General features: G+C 35.1%; 1 protein-coding gene across 1 annotated transcript in view; it reads right to left on the minus strand.

The window, feature by feature from the left end:
• NHLRC2 (NHL repeat containing 2) overlaps positions 1-18,994 on the minus strand; it is a 73,319-nt gene that overhangs the window by 51,348 nt on the left and 2,977 nt on the right. Inside the window, exons 2-4 of the mRNA XM_037803993.1 lie at positions 18,390-18,542; positions 5,349-5,804; positions 3,573-3,694 (exon numbers count right to left, since the gene is read on the minus strand). Coding sequence (XP_037659921.1) covers positions 3,573-3,694; positions 5,349-5,804; positions 18,390-18,542 — 731 coding nt within the window. The remainder of the gene's footprint in view (positions 1-3,572; positions 3,695-5,348; positions 5,805-18,389; positions 18,543-18,994) is intronic.

Below are 18,994 nucleotides of genomic sequence, written 5' to 3' on the forward strand. Positions count from 1 at the left end.
TACCTCATACTTACACAAAAATTAATTAGAAATGGATCACAGACTTAAAGTAAGAACTAAAACAGTAAAATTTTAGAATAAAAGGTAGGGAAAAAATCTTTTGAGATTTTGGATTAGGCAACGATTTTCTTAGACATGACATCAAAAGCATAGTCCACAAAAGAAAATAAATTGATAAGTTGGTATACTGGTTTGAATCTGTTTTGTACCCCAGAAAAGATCATGCTCTTTCACTCCATTCTTGTGGGAGCAGACATATTGTGGGTGGGTCCTTTTGTGTAGGCTATTTCAGTTGAGATGTGACCCAGCCCATTCAAAGTGGGTCTTAATCTTTTACTGGAGTCGTTTGTGAGGAAGATAAAAGATAGTAATAGCCCAGAGAGCTGAGAAATGCCCTGACAGAAATAAGCAAGGACCCACAAGATCTGAGAAAGAAAGCACTGAAATCAGAACCCAGGAGAGAAGGACCAGCTGATGTAGCCATGTGCCTTCCCATGTGACAGAGGAACCCCAGATGCAAGCAGCCTTTCCTCAGAGAAAGTATCTTCTGCTTGGTGCCTTAATTTGGACATTTTCATGGTCTTAGAACTGTAAACTTGTAACCTAATAAATCCCCATTGAAAAGGCCAACACATTTCTCATATATTGCATTCTGGCAGCTTTAGCAACCGAAACAGACCTTATAAAAATTCAAAACTTTTGCACTTCAAAAGACACTATTAAGAAAATGAAAAGACAAATAACAGACTGGGAGAAAATATTTCCAAAACATCTATGTGATAAAGGACCTGTACCTAGAATAAAAAAGATAATTCTTACAATTCAACAATAAGATGACAAACCCAATTTTAAAAACAGGCAAAAAATATGAAAAGCATTTCAGCAGAGAAGATATATGAATGGCCAACAAGCACACAAAAAGATGCTGAACATTCTTAGTCATCAGTGCAATGCAAATTAAAACTACAATGAGATACCAGCTCATAACTACTAGAATGCTTATAATAAATAAAACAGACAATAACAAATATTGGGGAGGATGTGCAGAAACAAGAACCTTCTTCATACATTGCTGGTGGGAGCATAAAATGGTACAATCACTTTGGAAAACAGTTTAGCCCTTTTTCAAAATGTTAAACATAAAACATGACCCAGCAATTCCACTCCTAGGTATCTACCCAAAAGAAATGAAATGTATGTTTCATTTGTACAAAGACTTTTACACTTAATGTTCAAAGCAACATTATTCATAAAACCCAAAACTGGAAATAACCTAAATGTCTATCACCTGGTGAATGAGTAGATAAAACGTGGTTTATCCACACAACGAAAAACTAATCAGCAGTAAAAGGAACGAACTACTGACACATGCTATTTCACAGCTGAACCACAAAGATACTATATGAAATGAAAGAAATCAGACACAAGAGATCATATGTTCCATGATTTTGTTAATGAAATGTTCTGAAAAGACAAGTTTATAAAAATAGAAAGCAGATTAGTGGTTGCTTAAGACTGGAGTAGGGAATAGGGATTAACGGTATTTGGGCATATGGGCTCTTTCTCATTGAAAGGATAAAAATGTTCTAAAACTGAATTATGATAATGGCTGTACCGCTTGCTAAAGTTACTAAAAATTATTGACTTGTACACATGAAATGAGTGAATATTATGATATGTAAAATAAACTTCAATCAAGTTGTCTGGAAACACACATATAAGCAACACTTTATATTTTACCAAGTCACATATAAATAAAAAGATAGGTATTAAACATACCAGAATGGTTGCCTATGGAAGAAAATGTATAAATTAATAAATAATCTAAACTAGAGAGAAGTCTTGCATGGAACAACAATGATTGTGAGCTGTGAATGGAGAAGTATGATCAACTCAACCTTTTGCAAGTGAAGTCTTAAAGGAAAATAATATACAGTAAGAGGGAAACTAATTTCACATCACTTCCTATTTTTGCAGAACTAACACAAGTCCGATAACATAAAAACAACTTCAGGTATCCTAAATTTCTTTTGATTATGCTACCAAATGCCTTTTTATTTGAAGCACAGCACTATAGTCAATACTCCAAAACCAATTAAGTTCCAAAGCAGGAGAAATAACGTACAGTTAAAAAAGAAAGACAAGTACTCCCTGAAGCTATGGGATAAGTATCTTACTACTTCAATACACTGTTAGATGTTACAACACTGTTAAATTATAGAAGCACACAACTTCAAAAAGATATTAATGATAAAGAAATATTGGCCTTCAAGGTCTGGGTAATGGAAAACCATTAGTCCTATGAGAAACTCTACCTAAAAGAGTTCCTTGGTCAAATAAGTGTAGAAATACTGTACATATATCCCCCTACTCTAAGAGATGCATAATACATTAGCACATTAAAGCCTCCAAGAAGACCTTCAATACATAAATTTGCTTTAATTTATTAATCCACAAAATTCTTTTTTTCACTTAAAATCTTTTCATATTAGGAAAAATACACACCTTAGAAAATGCTTCATTAAAGAGATGTTCTTTGTTCATAAATTCATTCAACAAATATCTCTTAAACACCTACAGTAGGCCAGACCCTGTTCTAGGTGCTCTGTTAGGAATTCAGCTATAAAGAAAACAAAGTTTTTGCCATCATGGAGATTTACATTGCAATGTATATTATTATATGTTCTATACATTGAAAAATCGAGGAAGAATTTGAAACCATGCATTTAAACATGGGTTAAGAGAACTTGGTCACTTATTTTCAAATAGATGACAATTTAAAGATCAATGGATTATGGTCAAAACAGCTATCAATAAGGGACTGTTGAAAATAAGTAGGTATAGCTACAGTGGAATACTATGCAGTCATATTTATAAGGCTAATATGGAAAGATGTCCAAGATACATTAAGTTAAAAAACCCTGCAGAACATTATGTACTATATTGTATGGAAAAAAAAGATTATCTAGAGACAGTCTTTTTAATATAAATTTATTTGTATGTAAGTAGGAAATTTCTGAAAAGACAAACTTCAAGAGTCTAGTTACCTCTGAAAAGTTGGAATCGATATCTTTAGTTACTACTTGAGTTTTTCTATTTTTAACAAGAATACATGGTAGTTTCATAATGAGATAAACAAATTTAAGACTAAGCATTTTAAGGCAAAGCATAGTAGCTGAAGGGAAGCAAATGGTACAAATGTTTTCTAGGTATGAGCAAGTTTAACTGAAAAAGGACCAAGATCACTTTGTAAATAGTGGTTAGGAAAATACCTCAAAACAAGGGGCTTTCGGGTGATTAGACAAATGATTTTGATACAAAGGATTATCTTTTTTTTTAAAAGGACTTAATGGGTTTTGCTTCTTTCACAACTACAGGCTAACATACAAAAAAACCAAGATACTTAAGAATAAAACTAAAGCAAGTACCTCTGAAAAAAGCTGAATAAGGATGTATTGAGGCACATAAACACTTTAACTTCAAATACTTAATGTAACAAATAAATATCAGTTTTTCTGATTACTTCTGATTAGAAGAAGTATTACAACTTTTAATTTAAAAGAGAAAATTACCTTTCTTATAAGGTGGTTTTCAGTATCTGCCACATATACGATATTATTCATCATGGCTACACCCTGTGGTGAATTAAAAGTTGACTCTGAAAATGTTCCATCTTTCCTTCCAGAGTTAGGTCCTAAAAGACAAGTTAGCCAATAAGACAAAATACTTTCTCACTTAAAGAGTGATCTCAAGGTTAAATAAATAAATAAATAAAATATTTAATGTGGGAACTTTAATATAAATAACATGATACTTCTATCTAAAATCGAAAATGTTTCCCAAGATACCTATTTTTCTCATATGTGAGTTTTGCTCATGACAGGGCTTATCATATAATGGTTACTAGTATACTTACTAAGTACAGTAGCATATAATATAGGAAAATCATTTTAAAAGCATCATAATTTTCTATTACCTAGATAAGAAAGCTAAAAATAATTTTAATTTTTTAGCATCTACAGGAATGATTTTTAACAATTTGGATGATACAATCCTTTGAGAAGACAATGAAAATTATGAAATACACATTCCCATAAAATGCTACAAACAATTTTTCAAGGGTTTCCTAGATCCCATGAGGGCCATTCATGCATTTCTTAGAGTCCAGGTTAAGAAACCCTCTTATCTATTTCACTTTGCCACAAAAGTTTAAGAGAGAATGACCTAGACAAGGATCATTCTAGTCTAATGGCCTACTTCTCAGCTTTGAAATGCTTCTAGGGTTTCAGGGGTATAGAGTACATCACAATAAATATTAGTAATTGTTATTCCTATGACCAGAAGACAAACCATTTAAATTCTCTAAGCCAGCATTCCCAAACTATGCTTTGAGGAATCCCATTGTCCCAGATGTTAACAACAGAATTAGTATAATGTAGTGGTCAGGAACATGAACTCTAGAGCCCAAAAGATTGTCAGTCCCGGCTTCCCCTCTTCCTAGCTGATGATTTGGCCAAGTTCTTTTGTGTCTCAGTTTCCTCTTCTATAAAATGGGACTAATAATAGCACTGAGGACCAAATGAGTTAATATACTAAGGTGCTTAGAATAGTGCCATGATTACTATTATTACAATTATTACTGTTGTTGTTAGTTCCTTGAAAAAAGGGAAGAGTTCTAGTCAATTCAGATTAGAAAACATTATGTACTATAACACCCTCTTGAATACTCATGAGGCACATTAGCAGAGTAAAAGATTTTAGAAGTCCTGTGAAACCACCACCACCAAAAACCACATTAAACCAGTGTTTTCAAAGTATATTTGACAGGAAGTATATTTTTCTTATGGAAGAACGGAGAAAATGTAAGATTATGTACAAATTATCGTTTACTTATTTTATAATCTAAATTTCAAATTCCTGGGAATTCTGTCCCGGTTTTAAAAAAGATATGGCTACATTTTGATGGAAAGTGAACTGTAATACTTTCATTTAAACTGTATGAAATCCAAAATGTACACAATCCTTTCATAAGACACAATAATGTAGCAGTTTTACGAAAAATAAGACGGGGATAAGGAAATATACTTTAAAACTATAGCTTAAAAAAGATTTCCTCCTTTTAATATGAATGGAGCTCTTGGAGATTTTTGTTTGTTTTTTGAGGGAATGAGAAGAGGTTAATTCTGATACCACACACTTAATTAACAAAATAATTTCATGAAGAAATTAAAAGTAAGTATACTATCCTTCTATAATTAATCTTATTTGTAAACTATTTAATATTATTACTTAAACTATTTTTTTTACCATAAAACACATTATATATCATGATTAGAAGCAAACTTTACCTCCAATGCTGTACTGAATTTGTCCATTCTTCCAGACAACCAAAATTCTATGATGTCCGGTATCTGCTATTACTAATCTATCAGTAACAAGATCTACTGTTACTTTGCCAGGAAACAGCAATTGTGAAGGTGGCAAAGAATCTTTATAGAGTTTTATTCCAATTTCATTATCTCTGATCTGCCCCCTGTCTTTGTAATACTTTAAAGCGACTGAAGTATATAAAAACAATTTATCTTTGTGTCCCTCTCCAATCAAAGAAAACAACATGTTTCCACGGGGTCCAAGTATGACCAGAGTTGGCCAGCAAGACACTTCTAGTTCTTGCCAAAGGCTGGCATCTGCATCATTAACCACGGGGTGGGTGATATTGTATCGAAGAACAGCACTCTTAATGTTATCCAGGACTTTTTCATTTGGAAACTTAGCCGAATGAACACCAACAATGAGAAGACCATCTAAAAAGAAAAAAATTAGAAGTTGAACATTATGAAGTATTAAAGTTTGAATATTACAACCTACACATCAGGTTTTGGGTCATTAATAAATTAAAATAGTATACAGATCAAAAAGAAAAAGGTCTTTTCTAGAACTACATTAGTGTCTTCAGTTGTAGTTAAACACATGTATAAAAAACTAAACTAACAAATTTAAATCTCATGACAATCTTGATATCTATATGAAAGCACGTGATCAAATTCATGTGACTATTTCAGGATTAAAACACTTTATGCCCTAAATCTAGACAAAGATATAAAAGATACACACTTTATTTTCTTATGAGGATGTTAAAAATGTTGTCACTTTTTTACCACTTAGAATAAGCCCATTTGAAATTTACAGTGACTATGGTGGCCTGGAGTAATGTACTCCAGAAAAAACATGTTCTAAAACTTAATCCATTCCTGTGGCTGTGAACCCATTACAAATAGGACCTTTCAATGAGGTTACTTCAGTAAAGGTGTGGCCCAACTGTATCAGGATGGGTCTTAATTCTATATTGGAGTCCTTTATACACAGAACAAAATTCAGACTCAGTGAGACAGAGCACCACAAGAAGCAGCCAGAAGTCGCTGGAACTCAGACAGGAGAGGCCACCATGTGCACTGCCATGTGAGAGAAAAGCCAAGGCCCAAGGATTGCTTGCAGACTGCTCCAGAATGCTTGTCTTCAGGGAGAAAGCACTGTCTTGCTGACGCCTCGACTTTGGACTTCTCCTAGTCTCAAAACTGTGAGCCAGTTGTTGCTCAGATGTGGCCCTCTCTCTAGCTAAGCCAACCTGAAAGGTGAAATCACTGCCCTCCCTTCTACGTGGGATCAGACACCCAGGGGAGTGAATCTCCCTGGCAACATGGAATATGACTCCCGGGGAGGAATGTAGACCCAACATTGTGGGATGTAGAACATCTTTTTGACCAAAAGGGGCATGTGGAAGGAAATGAAATAAGCTTCAGTGGCAGAGAGATTCCAAAAGGAGCCGAGAGGTCACTCTGGTGGGCACTCTTATGCACAATACTGACAACCCTTTTTAGGTTCTAATGAATTGGGGTAGCTGGCAGTAGATACCTGAAACTATCAAACTACAACCCAGAACCCATGAATCTTGAAGACGAGTGTATAAAAATGTAGCTTATGAGGGGTGACACTGGGATTGGGAAAGCCATAAGGACCACACTTCCCTTTGTCTAGTTTATGGATGGATGAGCAGAAAAATGGGGGAAGGAAACAAACAAACAAACAGACAAAGGCACCCAGTGTTCTTTTTTACTTTAATTGCTCTTTTTCACTTTAATTATTATTCTTGTTATTCTTGTGTGTGTGGTAATAAAGGTGTCAGGGACTGATTTTGGTGATGAATTTACAGCTATGTAATGGTATTGTGAACAATCGAATGTACGATTTGTTTTCTATGACTGCATGGTATGTGAATATATCTCAATAAAATGAATATTAAAAAAATTCCAATCCTAAATATAAAAATATTTTAGGGTTGTTTACTGGTTTGATGTATTCCTGGTGTTCTCCACAACCTCAAATTAATAAAGAATTGTTGGTGATTTAAAGAACCAGCATTTAGATCACAATGTAATTATTCTTATATGGAGATTTTGGCAAATTTTTTTTGGTACTGGAATAAATTGATGAAAAAACAAAAATAAAGCCCAGTTAACAAACAGACTATTGCATATAGTGGGTGTTCAATGTCAGACGAATAAATGAAGTGAAATAAATTCAACATTATGACTGAAGTGTAGACTAATAAACAAAAAGTTGAAAAAAACAGCAGTATTCTGTTTAATTTGTGAGATGTGTGCATAAAAGGAAAAATAAGTGGGTAAGTTCTTAGCATAAGCAATATACTTTAATAGAACTATTGATTAGATATTCTCACCAGGTAACAGTTTCGAAATCTGATGACATTTCTAAAAAAAAAAAAAAAAAACTGTGAGCCAATAAATCCCATTATTTAAGCCAACCCACTGCATGGTTTTGTTTTAGCAGCTGGGAGACTAAAACAGCAACTATGATAGCTTTGCGTTTTGTTGTTATTGTTGTTTGGGAGGCAGAGTGCTGTAATTTGTCATATTATTCCCTTAAATTTTTCTGACCTAACTTCACATTACAAATGAACAGAATGAATGCAATCAAGATATTTTCATAATGTGTTTTGATTTACTTAAAATTCCTGTTAACCCTTCTTAGAACATACCTTCTTACAGATAATAGAACTACAGAAAACTAAAAACAATTTATTTCTTTCACCTAATCAATACAGCATATCCAGAACTTGATACAGAAAAAAATGCAAGAAATGTTAGTTGGATTCAGAGAAAAAACTAAAAATTAACTACCCAAGGTAGCAGAGGTAATGATGGATATGTAAATTAGAATCTCCCAATATATCCACCAAAATGTACACAAGCCAGGAGGAAGAAGAAATAAAACCACACAAATGAGAGTTCTGTTTCTGCTCTGCAGATATATGGTATCTGTATGGAGGTGCTATGGATAGGTGAGAGCTGAACTCTTTTGCTGATTACAACTACTGACTCTAGTCCAAACACTCCCCCCCCCCCACCAATCATACCCCTACCCAAGGACTATGAAAGGTAAACAAAAGCCAGTAGATTGTAGAAGGGAATTAAAATTTCAAAAAGCAAACCATACAAGGGTGAGTTTCCAGTTTTATTTTGTCACACCCTCCTTCCCCCAATTTGATAGCTTGGTCCTCAGGGTGAGTACCAGTTATGGGGCTAAAACTCCAATAGAAACCCCACTATGTTTCTACCTTTCTGGCCCAAGGAACCAGGGCAACCAGAGATTGGAGGGGCAGGGCTGGGGGGTCAGGGGGATTCCTGAAGGAAAGAGAGCTAGAGAAGGGAATTCCCACATTTCTTTGCATAAAACTTCGTAAGTCTCGGCCTAACTCCAAACCACACATGTGTGAGAGACCCAAACCTGTGTAGCAAATGCTTAAAGAACTGAGATATGAACTACTGGGCTGACAGGAGGGACAGAACTTATAATCCTAACCTATCTTGGTTGAATGCCACTAAAAAAATGAGAAAGTTATTTATATTCTCCAGAAGACCATAACAGAACCCAGAATCTACATATCACAATATTCCAATGTCCAGGATGCAATCCATAATTATCTAAAACTCAAAGAACAAGGTACATGTGACTTATCCTCAAGAAAAAAAAAAAAAAAGTCAACAGACACCAATGAGAAACTGAAGCAGATGTTTGAATTATCAAAGATTTTTAAAGCAGCTTTGATAACTATGCTCAATGAGGTAAAGGAAAAGACATGCAAATGAGTTAAAGATAGGAAACATCAGGAGAAGAATAGAAACAACTACAGAGAATCAAATAGAAATTTTAGGTTAGAAAAATATATTTGAAGTAAATTCACTGGATGGGCTCAATGGCTCAAAGGAGATAATAAAGGAAAGAGTCAACGAACCTGAACAGAAATTATCTAATCTAAAGAACAGGAAGAAAAGAGATTGGAAAAAAAAAGATGAACAGAACCGCAGGCACCTGTGTGTACTTTTCCAAATTTTAATTCCCTTCTACAATTTGCTGGCTTTTGTTTTCTGGAATCCCGGAAGAAGAGGAGAAAGAGTTTGGAACAAAAACATATTTGAAGAAATACTGCTTAAATTTGCAGTAAGTGGCAAAAGATACAAATTTACAAAATTAAAGCTCAGCACTCACCAAGTAAGATTAATGAAAAGAAAATCATGTCTAGATACATCATACTCAAACTGAAACCAAAGATTAACACACACACACACACACACACACACACACACACACACACACACACACAAACACCCTGAAAGTTGCTGGAGAAAAGATACAGTGATCAGTGGTTGCCTGAGGGGTGGGGAGTGGTGGGGGTGATGGAGAAGAATATAGTAGTTCCTGTATGTCAATTATGCCACAATAAAGTTCTTTAAAAAAACAGCATGGGTTATGGGACCAGAATATCTTTGTTCAGATTCTGGCTTTACCACTTACATTCTGATTTACCTTGGGTGAGCTACTTAACCTCACTCTGTATTAGTTTCCTCATTTGTAAAACAGGGAAAATAATAGTACCCACCTCACAGATCAGTTGTAGGATTAAAAGAGATAGCCTGTGTATGGCATTTATCATAGTACCCAGTATATAATAAAAGCTCAACAAATGTATGCTATTATCATATTTTTAAAGTGATAAATACAAAGATAACCAATAAAGGAAAAATATATACTTTCCTAGGTATCAAAAGAAATTACTGAAAGTGGAAGGAAAGCATATCATGTTGGAAAAACACAGCAAATATAGCCTAATAAGCATGGTAATTATACATAACAATCGTAAAATAAAGTGACTGGGCTTAACTCATCTAATATCAAAGTAAAAAGATCTGTATCACAAAGCAAAACCCAAATATATACTGTATATAAGAGACAAATCTAAAACAAAATCAATCAGAAAGGCATGGCCAAAGGTATACCAGGAAGAGTGGATTTCAAACCCAAAAGCATTCAACATGGAAAAGGAGGAAACTCTTTAAAGCTAAGAGCATTCACAATAAACATACAACAGTTATGAATATTGATGTACAAAACACCAAAGTAACAATAAAACAGAAACACACCACTCTCAGTGTGAGCCAAATCAAGAAGATAAAAAATAAGTAAGGCTATAGAAAACCTAATTAACATAATCAGTGAGGTGGATCTTATGGATAACATATCAAACTTTACACTGTAATATAAAGACTATAGCTCTCCATCAACTATACATGGAACATTTATAAATACTGATCACAAAGAATGCATCATGAAAATTATACTCTCCAATTATAATACAATAAACCTAAGAATTCATAACAAAACAAAAACCACAAGGCCTTTCCACCTAGAAATTTAAAAACCTTCTCTTTAACAACTTGGGTGAAAGGGGAAACAAAAACTAAAGTTATAGAGGTCCTAAAAAATAATAATAATGAAATGTGGAAAGATGGTGGAGTAGGTAGCTCCAGGAATAAGTTCCTCCACCAAAACAACTATTGAACTGGCAGGAACTGTCTGAATGAACTATTTGAAACTCGGGAGTCTAGTACAACACTGCAGCAACCAAGGAAGCAAGGGAGGAAGAGGCTTACCATAAGTTGTGGTGAACACTGGTGAATTTCACCCTCCCTGTAACAGCTACCACCCCCTATCCTTGTAGCAGGCAGCAATGGGGATTGCAGCTTAGGTTCTTGACACAGCTTCTTGGTGCCATGGGAGGAAGTAAAGACCTAGTCCTCCAAACTCCGGTGTGGTCTGATCACTGATCACTGCTTTTGATCAACTATTTCAGATTGTTGGGGGCTGGCTCTGAGGGTGGCCATTGTTCAAGCCCCCTCAGGCAAAAGCAGCAAAGGAATCTTGAAGACAACAAACTTCCTCAAAACTATGAAAAACAGTGAAAAGGGCTGCATTAACCAGGCAAGTGCTGAATCAAGAAAACGCAGCTTCCAAAGTCACTGAAGTTCCTGGCATGCTTGCTGGCCTCTTCCCCACGCCCTCCACAATGCAGGGTGGAGTCAGCTTGCCATCCCATTGTGGGTCCCTGGCCCTGTTCCGTAGGGAGCAGAGTAACAGTGACAATCTATTGGGAGGAAGTCTGAAAAACTGAACTAGGAAATACTTTAAACTATTAAATTGTACAGTGTGCAACAAGATTACAAGACAAACAAAGAAACACAAAATGATGGCCCATCCAAAGGAACAATAAAAATCCAGAAACTATCAACAAAGAGGGCCAGTCTCTACCTTACCAGACAAAGTCTTTAAAATAATTTTCAATATGCTAAAGGAGATAAAGAAAAACACAGAGAGAATTAAAGGATATGAGGAAAAAAATGAATAAATTATATGGAAACCTCTTTGAGGTTTTCAATAGGAATCAAACAGAAATACTGTTATGTACCCCAGAGTTGAAGAACACCATAACTGAAATGAAAAATTCCACAGTTTCAATAGTTCTTTCATTTTGCTAGTAGAGGGAGCAATTTGTAAAACTTTTCTACTTTGCCATTTTGCCTATTTTATTCTTTTATATGTTACTGTAAATGGAATTGTTTTCCTAATTTCCTTTTCAGATTGTTCACTGCTAGTGTACAGAAATGCAAATGACTGTTGTGTGCTGATCTTGTGCCCTACAACTTTGCTGAATTCTTTTATAGCTCTAGGAACTTTTTGTGAATTCTTTGGCATTTCCTATAAATGGAATCATATTACCTGTGAATAGAAATAGTTTTACTTCTTTCTTTCCAGTTTGGATTCCTTTTATTATTTTTATTTTCTTGCCTAACTGCTCCAGCTAGAACTTCCAGTATGGTGTTGAAGAACAATGGTGAAAGTGGGCATCCTGGTACTGTTCCTGATCTTAGGAGAACACTTTCAGTCTTTCATTGTTGAGTATGATATTAGTTGTGAGTTTTCCATATATGCTCTTTATTATGTTGAAGAAGTCCTTATTACACTTTCATATGAATTTATTGGTCACTTTATAATTTAGTCTTCATTTCTAATATAATTTTAACCCTTTTATTCTATTTCTTTTTTAAGTTGAATCAGTACCCTATCTCCAAGTGATATCATACCTTTTCTATATATGATTCTCCCCCAGAAGCAACACTTCTCTGAGGTTTCCACTCCTAGCCTCACTCTCTTTCAAGAGTCAGTGCGATGATCTAATTGTCTAAACCTGTGCTGAGCATTTTATATTTAGTGTTGGAGTTTCTCCTTTGGGGGATAAAGGTGAGGAGTATTCTTCTATTTGTGCTTTGCTCAAGTCCTCTGAACTTCCCTACTTTTTTTCGTGGAATCTTTTAAGCCTCCCCCTTCCTATTCTAAGCACCCACAGGCTTGCAGCAGCAAGACCTTTATTGGAATTTGGTTTAATTTTTAATTTATGGTTATTTGAAGGCCCTTGATACTCTCTGTCTCCTAGTATTGTTGAATGCAGTGTAATGTGTGGTTTTGTTTGGTTGGTTGGTTGGTTTGGTTTTTTTTTTTGGGGGGGGGGGGACAGAAAGTGGGGAGATTCAAAATCAGGTAACCACCATTCTTCTCCAAACCAGAATTAGCAGTCATAGCTGCTTTAAAGAAACAAAACAAAACAAAACAAAAAAATCAGGTTTATTGAGATATAATTTCTTAAAGGAAATTTTGTCCTTTCATTCATATTTTGTTACTTGAATAAATTAAATAATTAAATAAATGTACTTGAGTTCTAAAGCCAGCCTCTTACTTAATGGAAAAACACTAGAAGCATTTCCAATGAGATAAGGTACAAGACAAAGATAGCCACTATCTCCACTACTATTTAACACTGAATTGGAGTTTCTTAGCTAACGTAACAGAAATCAATTAGAGACGTAAGAATTGCAAAGTTTCTAAATGCCAGTGATATGAAAATATATCAGGAAACTCCAGATAATCAATGATTAAAAAATAAATTGAATAATAAAAGATTCAGGAAGGTAGCAGAATACAAAACTAACACACAGAAATAGATAGCCTTTATATACCCGAACAATAAACAGTCGGTGAATATAATGATGGACAAAACCTCATTTACAAGAAATAGCCACATTTAGCTCCACTGTAAAATGCAATTTAAAACTACACTAAGATACCATTTCTCACCTATTAAATTTGGCAAAAATTAAAAAGCATATCAGCACATTTTATGGAGCAGCAGTTTGGAAACAAACACTCTCATAAACAGCTAGTAGAAATGCAAATTTGTACAACCCTCGTGGTAGGTAATTTGATATATAACCAAACTACATACGCACTCAACTTTGGCCCATCAATCCCTCTTCTAAGAATTTACCCTGAAAGTACACCAACAACACATAACAACAAATTCACAAAATCATTCATTGTTTGTAACTGTTAAATACTGGGAAGAACCTAAGGGCCAATATATAGGATGAGAGAGTGGCTAAATAAACTATGCTACATGCACATAACAGAGTACCATGCAGCTATTAAAAAAAAAAAATCAGAAATTTTTCTATGAATTGATATGGAGTGATTACCAGGATAAACTGTTATATGAAAAAAGCAAAGAAAAAAGAATGTCTACAGTATGTCACCTTTTATGTAAAAAAGAGGAGGACATTTTTAAAAATGAGACAGAATGTTGGAAACAGGAAGGGGTATATGGATAGAATGACACTTTTCTGAGTTTACCTTTCCATCTAGTCTGGCTTTTGGGACCTTGGTAATTTGAAGCTGTTATGCATCCCAGAAAAGGACATGTTCTTTTAATCCATTCCAGTGGGTGCAGAACTATTTTAGGTGAGACCTTTTGATTAGGTTATTTCAATTGAGATGTGACCTGCCTCATTCAAAGTGGGTCTTAATCCGCTTACTGGAGCCCTTTATAAGAGGATAAAAAAAGCTAAGAGATGAAATTAAGAGAAGTTCAGAGAGAAACACCCAGAGAAGTTTAGAGGAAAAGCCTCAAGACAGAGAAGTCAGAAGCTGAAGCAACAAAACCCAGGAGAGAAGGACCAGCAGACGTTGCCATGTGCCTGGCTATCTGACAGAGGAGCCCAACTTTGCCAGGAACTAGTCTTCAGAAAAGGTACTGTCCTGTTGATACCTTAACTGGGACATTTCCATGGCCTTAGAACTGAAAATTTGTAAGCTAATAAATCCCCATTGTAAAAGCTGACCCACTTTTGATACATTGCATTTTGGTAGCTTTAGCAAACCTAAACAGGACCCATGTTAATGTTTTACACATTCCAAAAGAAAAAACAAATAACATGAAAGAAGATGGGAAGGCTAAATACAAATAGAAACAAATGAGTCAAACCATACTTCAAATGAATAACATAACTTCATGGGGGTATGGCAACTAGCTTAAGTAATATCTGAACTAGTTGAGAAGGACTAGTTGAGAAGGACTATAAGTAAAAATACCCTAGTAGCCATTAGCAATAAGTGTATCTAATGTCTAGATACATAATAACCAAATCCTTTGTCTCCAGCATCTTCTCCCTACTCTTCTCCTTCCTTGGGGCTTTCTAGCCACCCTGGCCTTTCTTCAATTCCTCAAGAATATTATTCCTCTTGCTTTAACACTTTGATACATAGTGTTCCCTCTGCCAAATATCTACTCCCCCCATTTGTTTCAGTGTAAAGAACCCTAAAGTATATAGAGATTTTCTTTAAAATACTTTGCTTTCTCTGTTAATCATACTGTGAGGGTTAATTTTACGAGACAACTTGGCTAGCTAATGGTGTCCAGTCTTTGGTCAAGTAAGCACTGAACTGATTATTACTGGGAGGGTATTTCGTGGATGGATTTAAATCATTAGCCAGTTGATTGCATCTATAGCTGATTACATCTATAATCAACAAATGATACTGCCTTCAACAATAAGAGAAGTTTTCTCATCCAATCAGTTGAAGGCCTTAATGGGAGAACTGAGGATTTCAACAGTCAAAAAGAACAATTTCTATCTCTACTTCAGAAAGCCAACTTCCCATGGGGAATTCAATGAAACCATCATCAGAGTTCCCAACCTGAGGCTTCTCCTGGGGAACTCAACATCACCTTCATCAAGTTCTCAATTTGTGGTCTGCTCTCTGGAATTCAGACTAGCCAGGCTCCACAGTTGCATGAGCCAATTCCTATCATAAATCTCTTAATAGTTACACACAACCTGTTGCTTCTGTTTCGCTGGAGAACCCTAATGAATACATATAACCAATGAGTAGTAGGATATTAAATATTCTTCCCTTTATGAATCTCTTGCCAACACTAGGATCAAAACTATTCTATTTAAAATAAATTACGAAAGGAAGGAAAGAGAGGGTGAGGGAGAAAGGAGGATGGGAGGAAGAGAAGGAAGAGAGGGAGGGAAAGAGAGACTGCTTTTAGAAAAAAGAACTGCTTCTAAAATATTAATGATAAAATAACTTTTTAAAATAAATCATTTAAAAAGCTTCAAAGGTCTTTATTTTTCAGAGAGGTCTAGATATTACTATGTATATACTGTAGTTGAAAGTATAGTTTAATCACAGGTACTATAAAAACCTAGTTAAATGCAAGGATTGAGAGTATTTGAGACATTTTGGAAGATGTTAAAAAATTTTAACTGAGATGTTCTGAGACCTAAAAGGTGACTATGATTTTACTAGATAAGAAAGGATAAGAAGAATATTCCAGGTAGAGGGAACACTAAAGATCAAGATGTTATAGCAAGAGGAATGATATTCTTGAGGAACTGAAGGGAGGCCAGGGTGGATAGGATATGCTGAGGAAGGTGGAGAAGGAGGTGGAAAAGATGGTGGAGAGGTAGGATTTTTGTTTTGGACACTAGCAATGGAAATACAAAATCAAAGGATCAAAATCATTGAACACTACACTGAATTAGAGATCAGAAGCAAATTTGACAACAAATCAAAACCTCATATTTGGCTGTGTCCACATTAAACATGCTGATAGTTTACATAAATCGGCCAACGTTTTCATAGAACTTTAACCATAGAATTTTACCAATTTAAGAACACAGAAAAACTGACAAACTTCGGAAAAAAATAAAATACAAAGTTTGTGCAGCAAAGAGTTAAAATAGCAGGCCTGCTTGCTATCCTTTGAAAGGCCTGATTACCAGGTTTGTGGTTGGGAGCTTGGAGTCTGGGAGGAACCCATTCCCAGAACTGCTAAGAGTGGCTCATTGTGCCTAAACTGTACAAACAATACGTTTGTACTGTTTTCCCTCTGGGAGTCAGGAATTTCGGTACATGTCACGCAGAAGCTCCTATATGATCAGCCTGGGCAATGAGTATCTAATGAACTTCCCTGCTTGGCAACATTTCACATGTGTTGTCCCAACTCATTACTGGGGAATTAAGCACATCCTGGGGAACTCCACTGCGAGAGAATGCCAGAAGTGTGCACATCGTCTCTCCTAGATGTCCCCCCGTCTCCCCATTTATTCCAGGTGCTTTTTCCCTTTGATGATTTTGCTTTGAATCCTTTCACTGTAATAAATCATAGCCATGAATATAACTATATGCCGTGTCTTGTGGGTCCTCCGAGTGAATTATCAAACCCGAGGCTGGTCTTAGGAAACCCCAACACAAAGTGTAATTCTACACTGACTGATTTAAAAGTTGAGTTTCACTATAACCTTACCTAATCTTACCTTCTTCTCTTGTGTTTACCATGAACCCCTACAATCTTGCCACACTAAACTACTTACCACTCTCACCAAACACTGACTCTTTCATGCTTCCAAGCCTATTTACATGACACTGCCTTAGCCAGGAGTGTCCCTCCTGCCCCATTTTCCTTTTTTGGTGCATTTATGCTCATTTTTTTCAGTTCCAGCTCCACTGTCTTCTTCTCTGAGTAATCTTTTCCAATGCTTCTAGGCAAAGTTAATTAATCCTTTACTCATGTTCCATCGAAGCATTTATTCAACTTTGTTACATATTTCTTCAGCAGTTAACAGAGTACTCTGCACATTATATATGTTTAATAATAAATGTGATGTCTTGAACAAGACCCCTAGCATCTAAAATCTAGGAGACAATGAAATATCTATAATATTTCTTAAATCCATATGGATGAATTTTTGAAAATATGATTAGCTACTGGGAATATTTGGGTTCTTGATAAATATTATTGATTGGCAATTTCAAGATGCAATCTATTATACTTTAAAAACATCTGAAGTTTCACTTGTACTGGAAATTTTATCACTCCTTTTCTTAATTAAGTTTCAAGATATCCTTCATTTTTGTACATGAATATGAGTGACCCTCTCTCCTTTTTATCTACTCCAAGAGTAGAGCTTCAATTAATTTAATTGAAGCCCTAATTAAATGGAACCATTAATTGCTTCATTTCCCCCTCTATGCTTTCTTTTTGGAAAGAGGTAAACAAGAAAAAAAAAAGATATTTTTTCGAACTTCTAGAGAAAATACTAAGTATAATCTTTCAACATCTTCAGAATTTGTAACACCATAAAAGAGAATTTCCTAATGTGCTTTAGAGAACACTAACCTTTCAAATAATTTTTAGTGAAACAGGGACAAAGAAACAGTATCTATTATAGTGTTTTGGATTCCACAGTAGTTCATGTCATTAGAAAGTATCAGAAGCCTAAACACATTCCAAATAAGAACTTTAAACCTTTATATTATAGGGGGAAGAATACAAATAAAGGGTCACCTTCCATTTCATTTTTTCACAGAACACAAGTTAGTAGACATACAAAAAGACCTTTCAAAATACATGATCCTCGGAGGAAAACACATACGACACACTGATTCTTTAGGTAGGCAAACCATTAGTATTAAACTTAATCCTTCACGAGAATGCAGAGTCCTTAATTCACAGATTAGAAGTGACTTTTAGAATCACAAGTCTTGCCAAACGTTCTTCTGTGAGGAAATGAGTCAACTACTCTTCCAGTGCCTGTGCCAAGACAATACGTTAGAAACAAGGAAAAGGCAAATACCTTTATCGGAGTATTTGTGTTCTAATGCATGGAGATCAGGCAATAGGTGAATACAGTTTATGCAGCAGTAGGTGAAGAAATCAAGGACAACCACTTTTCCACACAGATCCTTGTACACAGAAATAGGCCCTTCTGTGTTCAGCCATTCTAATCCTGAAATTTATAAAAAATAAGTTAAAATGATGACAGGAAGAGAAAGAAAAAGATATAATTTATCAAAAACTTTCCATTAAATTGTGAATCACTGTTTTTTCCAAGGCTAGTTCAAGTAGTCAAAAACCTTAAGAGATGATAGCACTGTATAAGGGCTGTGGCAATTGAATTTATTATTGTATTTATTAAGAAACATTCTGTTCTATCAATAAACAGTAAAAATAAACGATATAGCTTCTTGACTGTGACTAAACAGATGTTCATGATTTGAAGAAAAAGACCAAGAGGGCAAATTTGTAGCAATTAAAGGCCCAAAAAAGGAAGAAAGAAGAAAAGGAGAGAATAGGGAAAGTTGCTATTACGAGGCAGGCTACAAATATAGCAAGAAAAAGCTACTAAAACAACCAGAGTTCTTACAGAAATAGTGTAATACTCTGTGAGTGAAGAAGGGT

Source organism: Choloepus didactylus, chromosome 15 (assembly GCF_015220235.1).
Source record: "Choloepus didactylus isolate mChoDid1 chromosome 15, mChoDid1.pri, whole genome shotgun sequence".
Taxonomy (NCBI): Eukaryota; Metazoa; Chordata; class Mammalia; order Pilosa; family Megalonychidae; genus Choloepus; species Choloepus didactylus.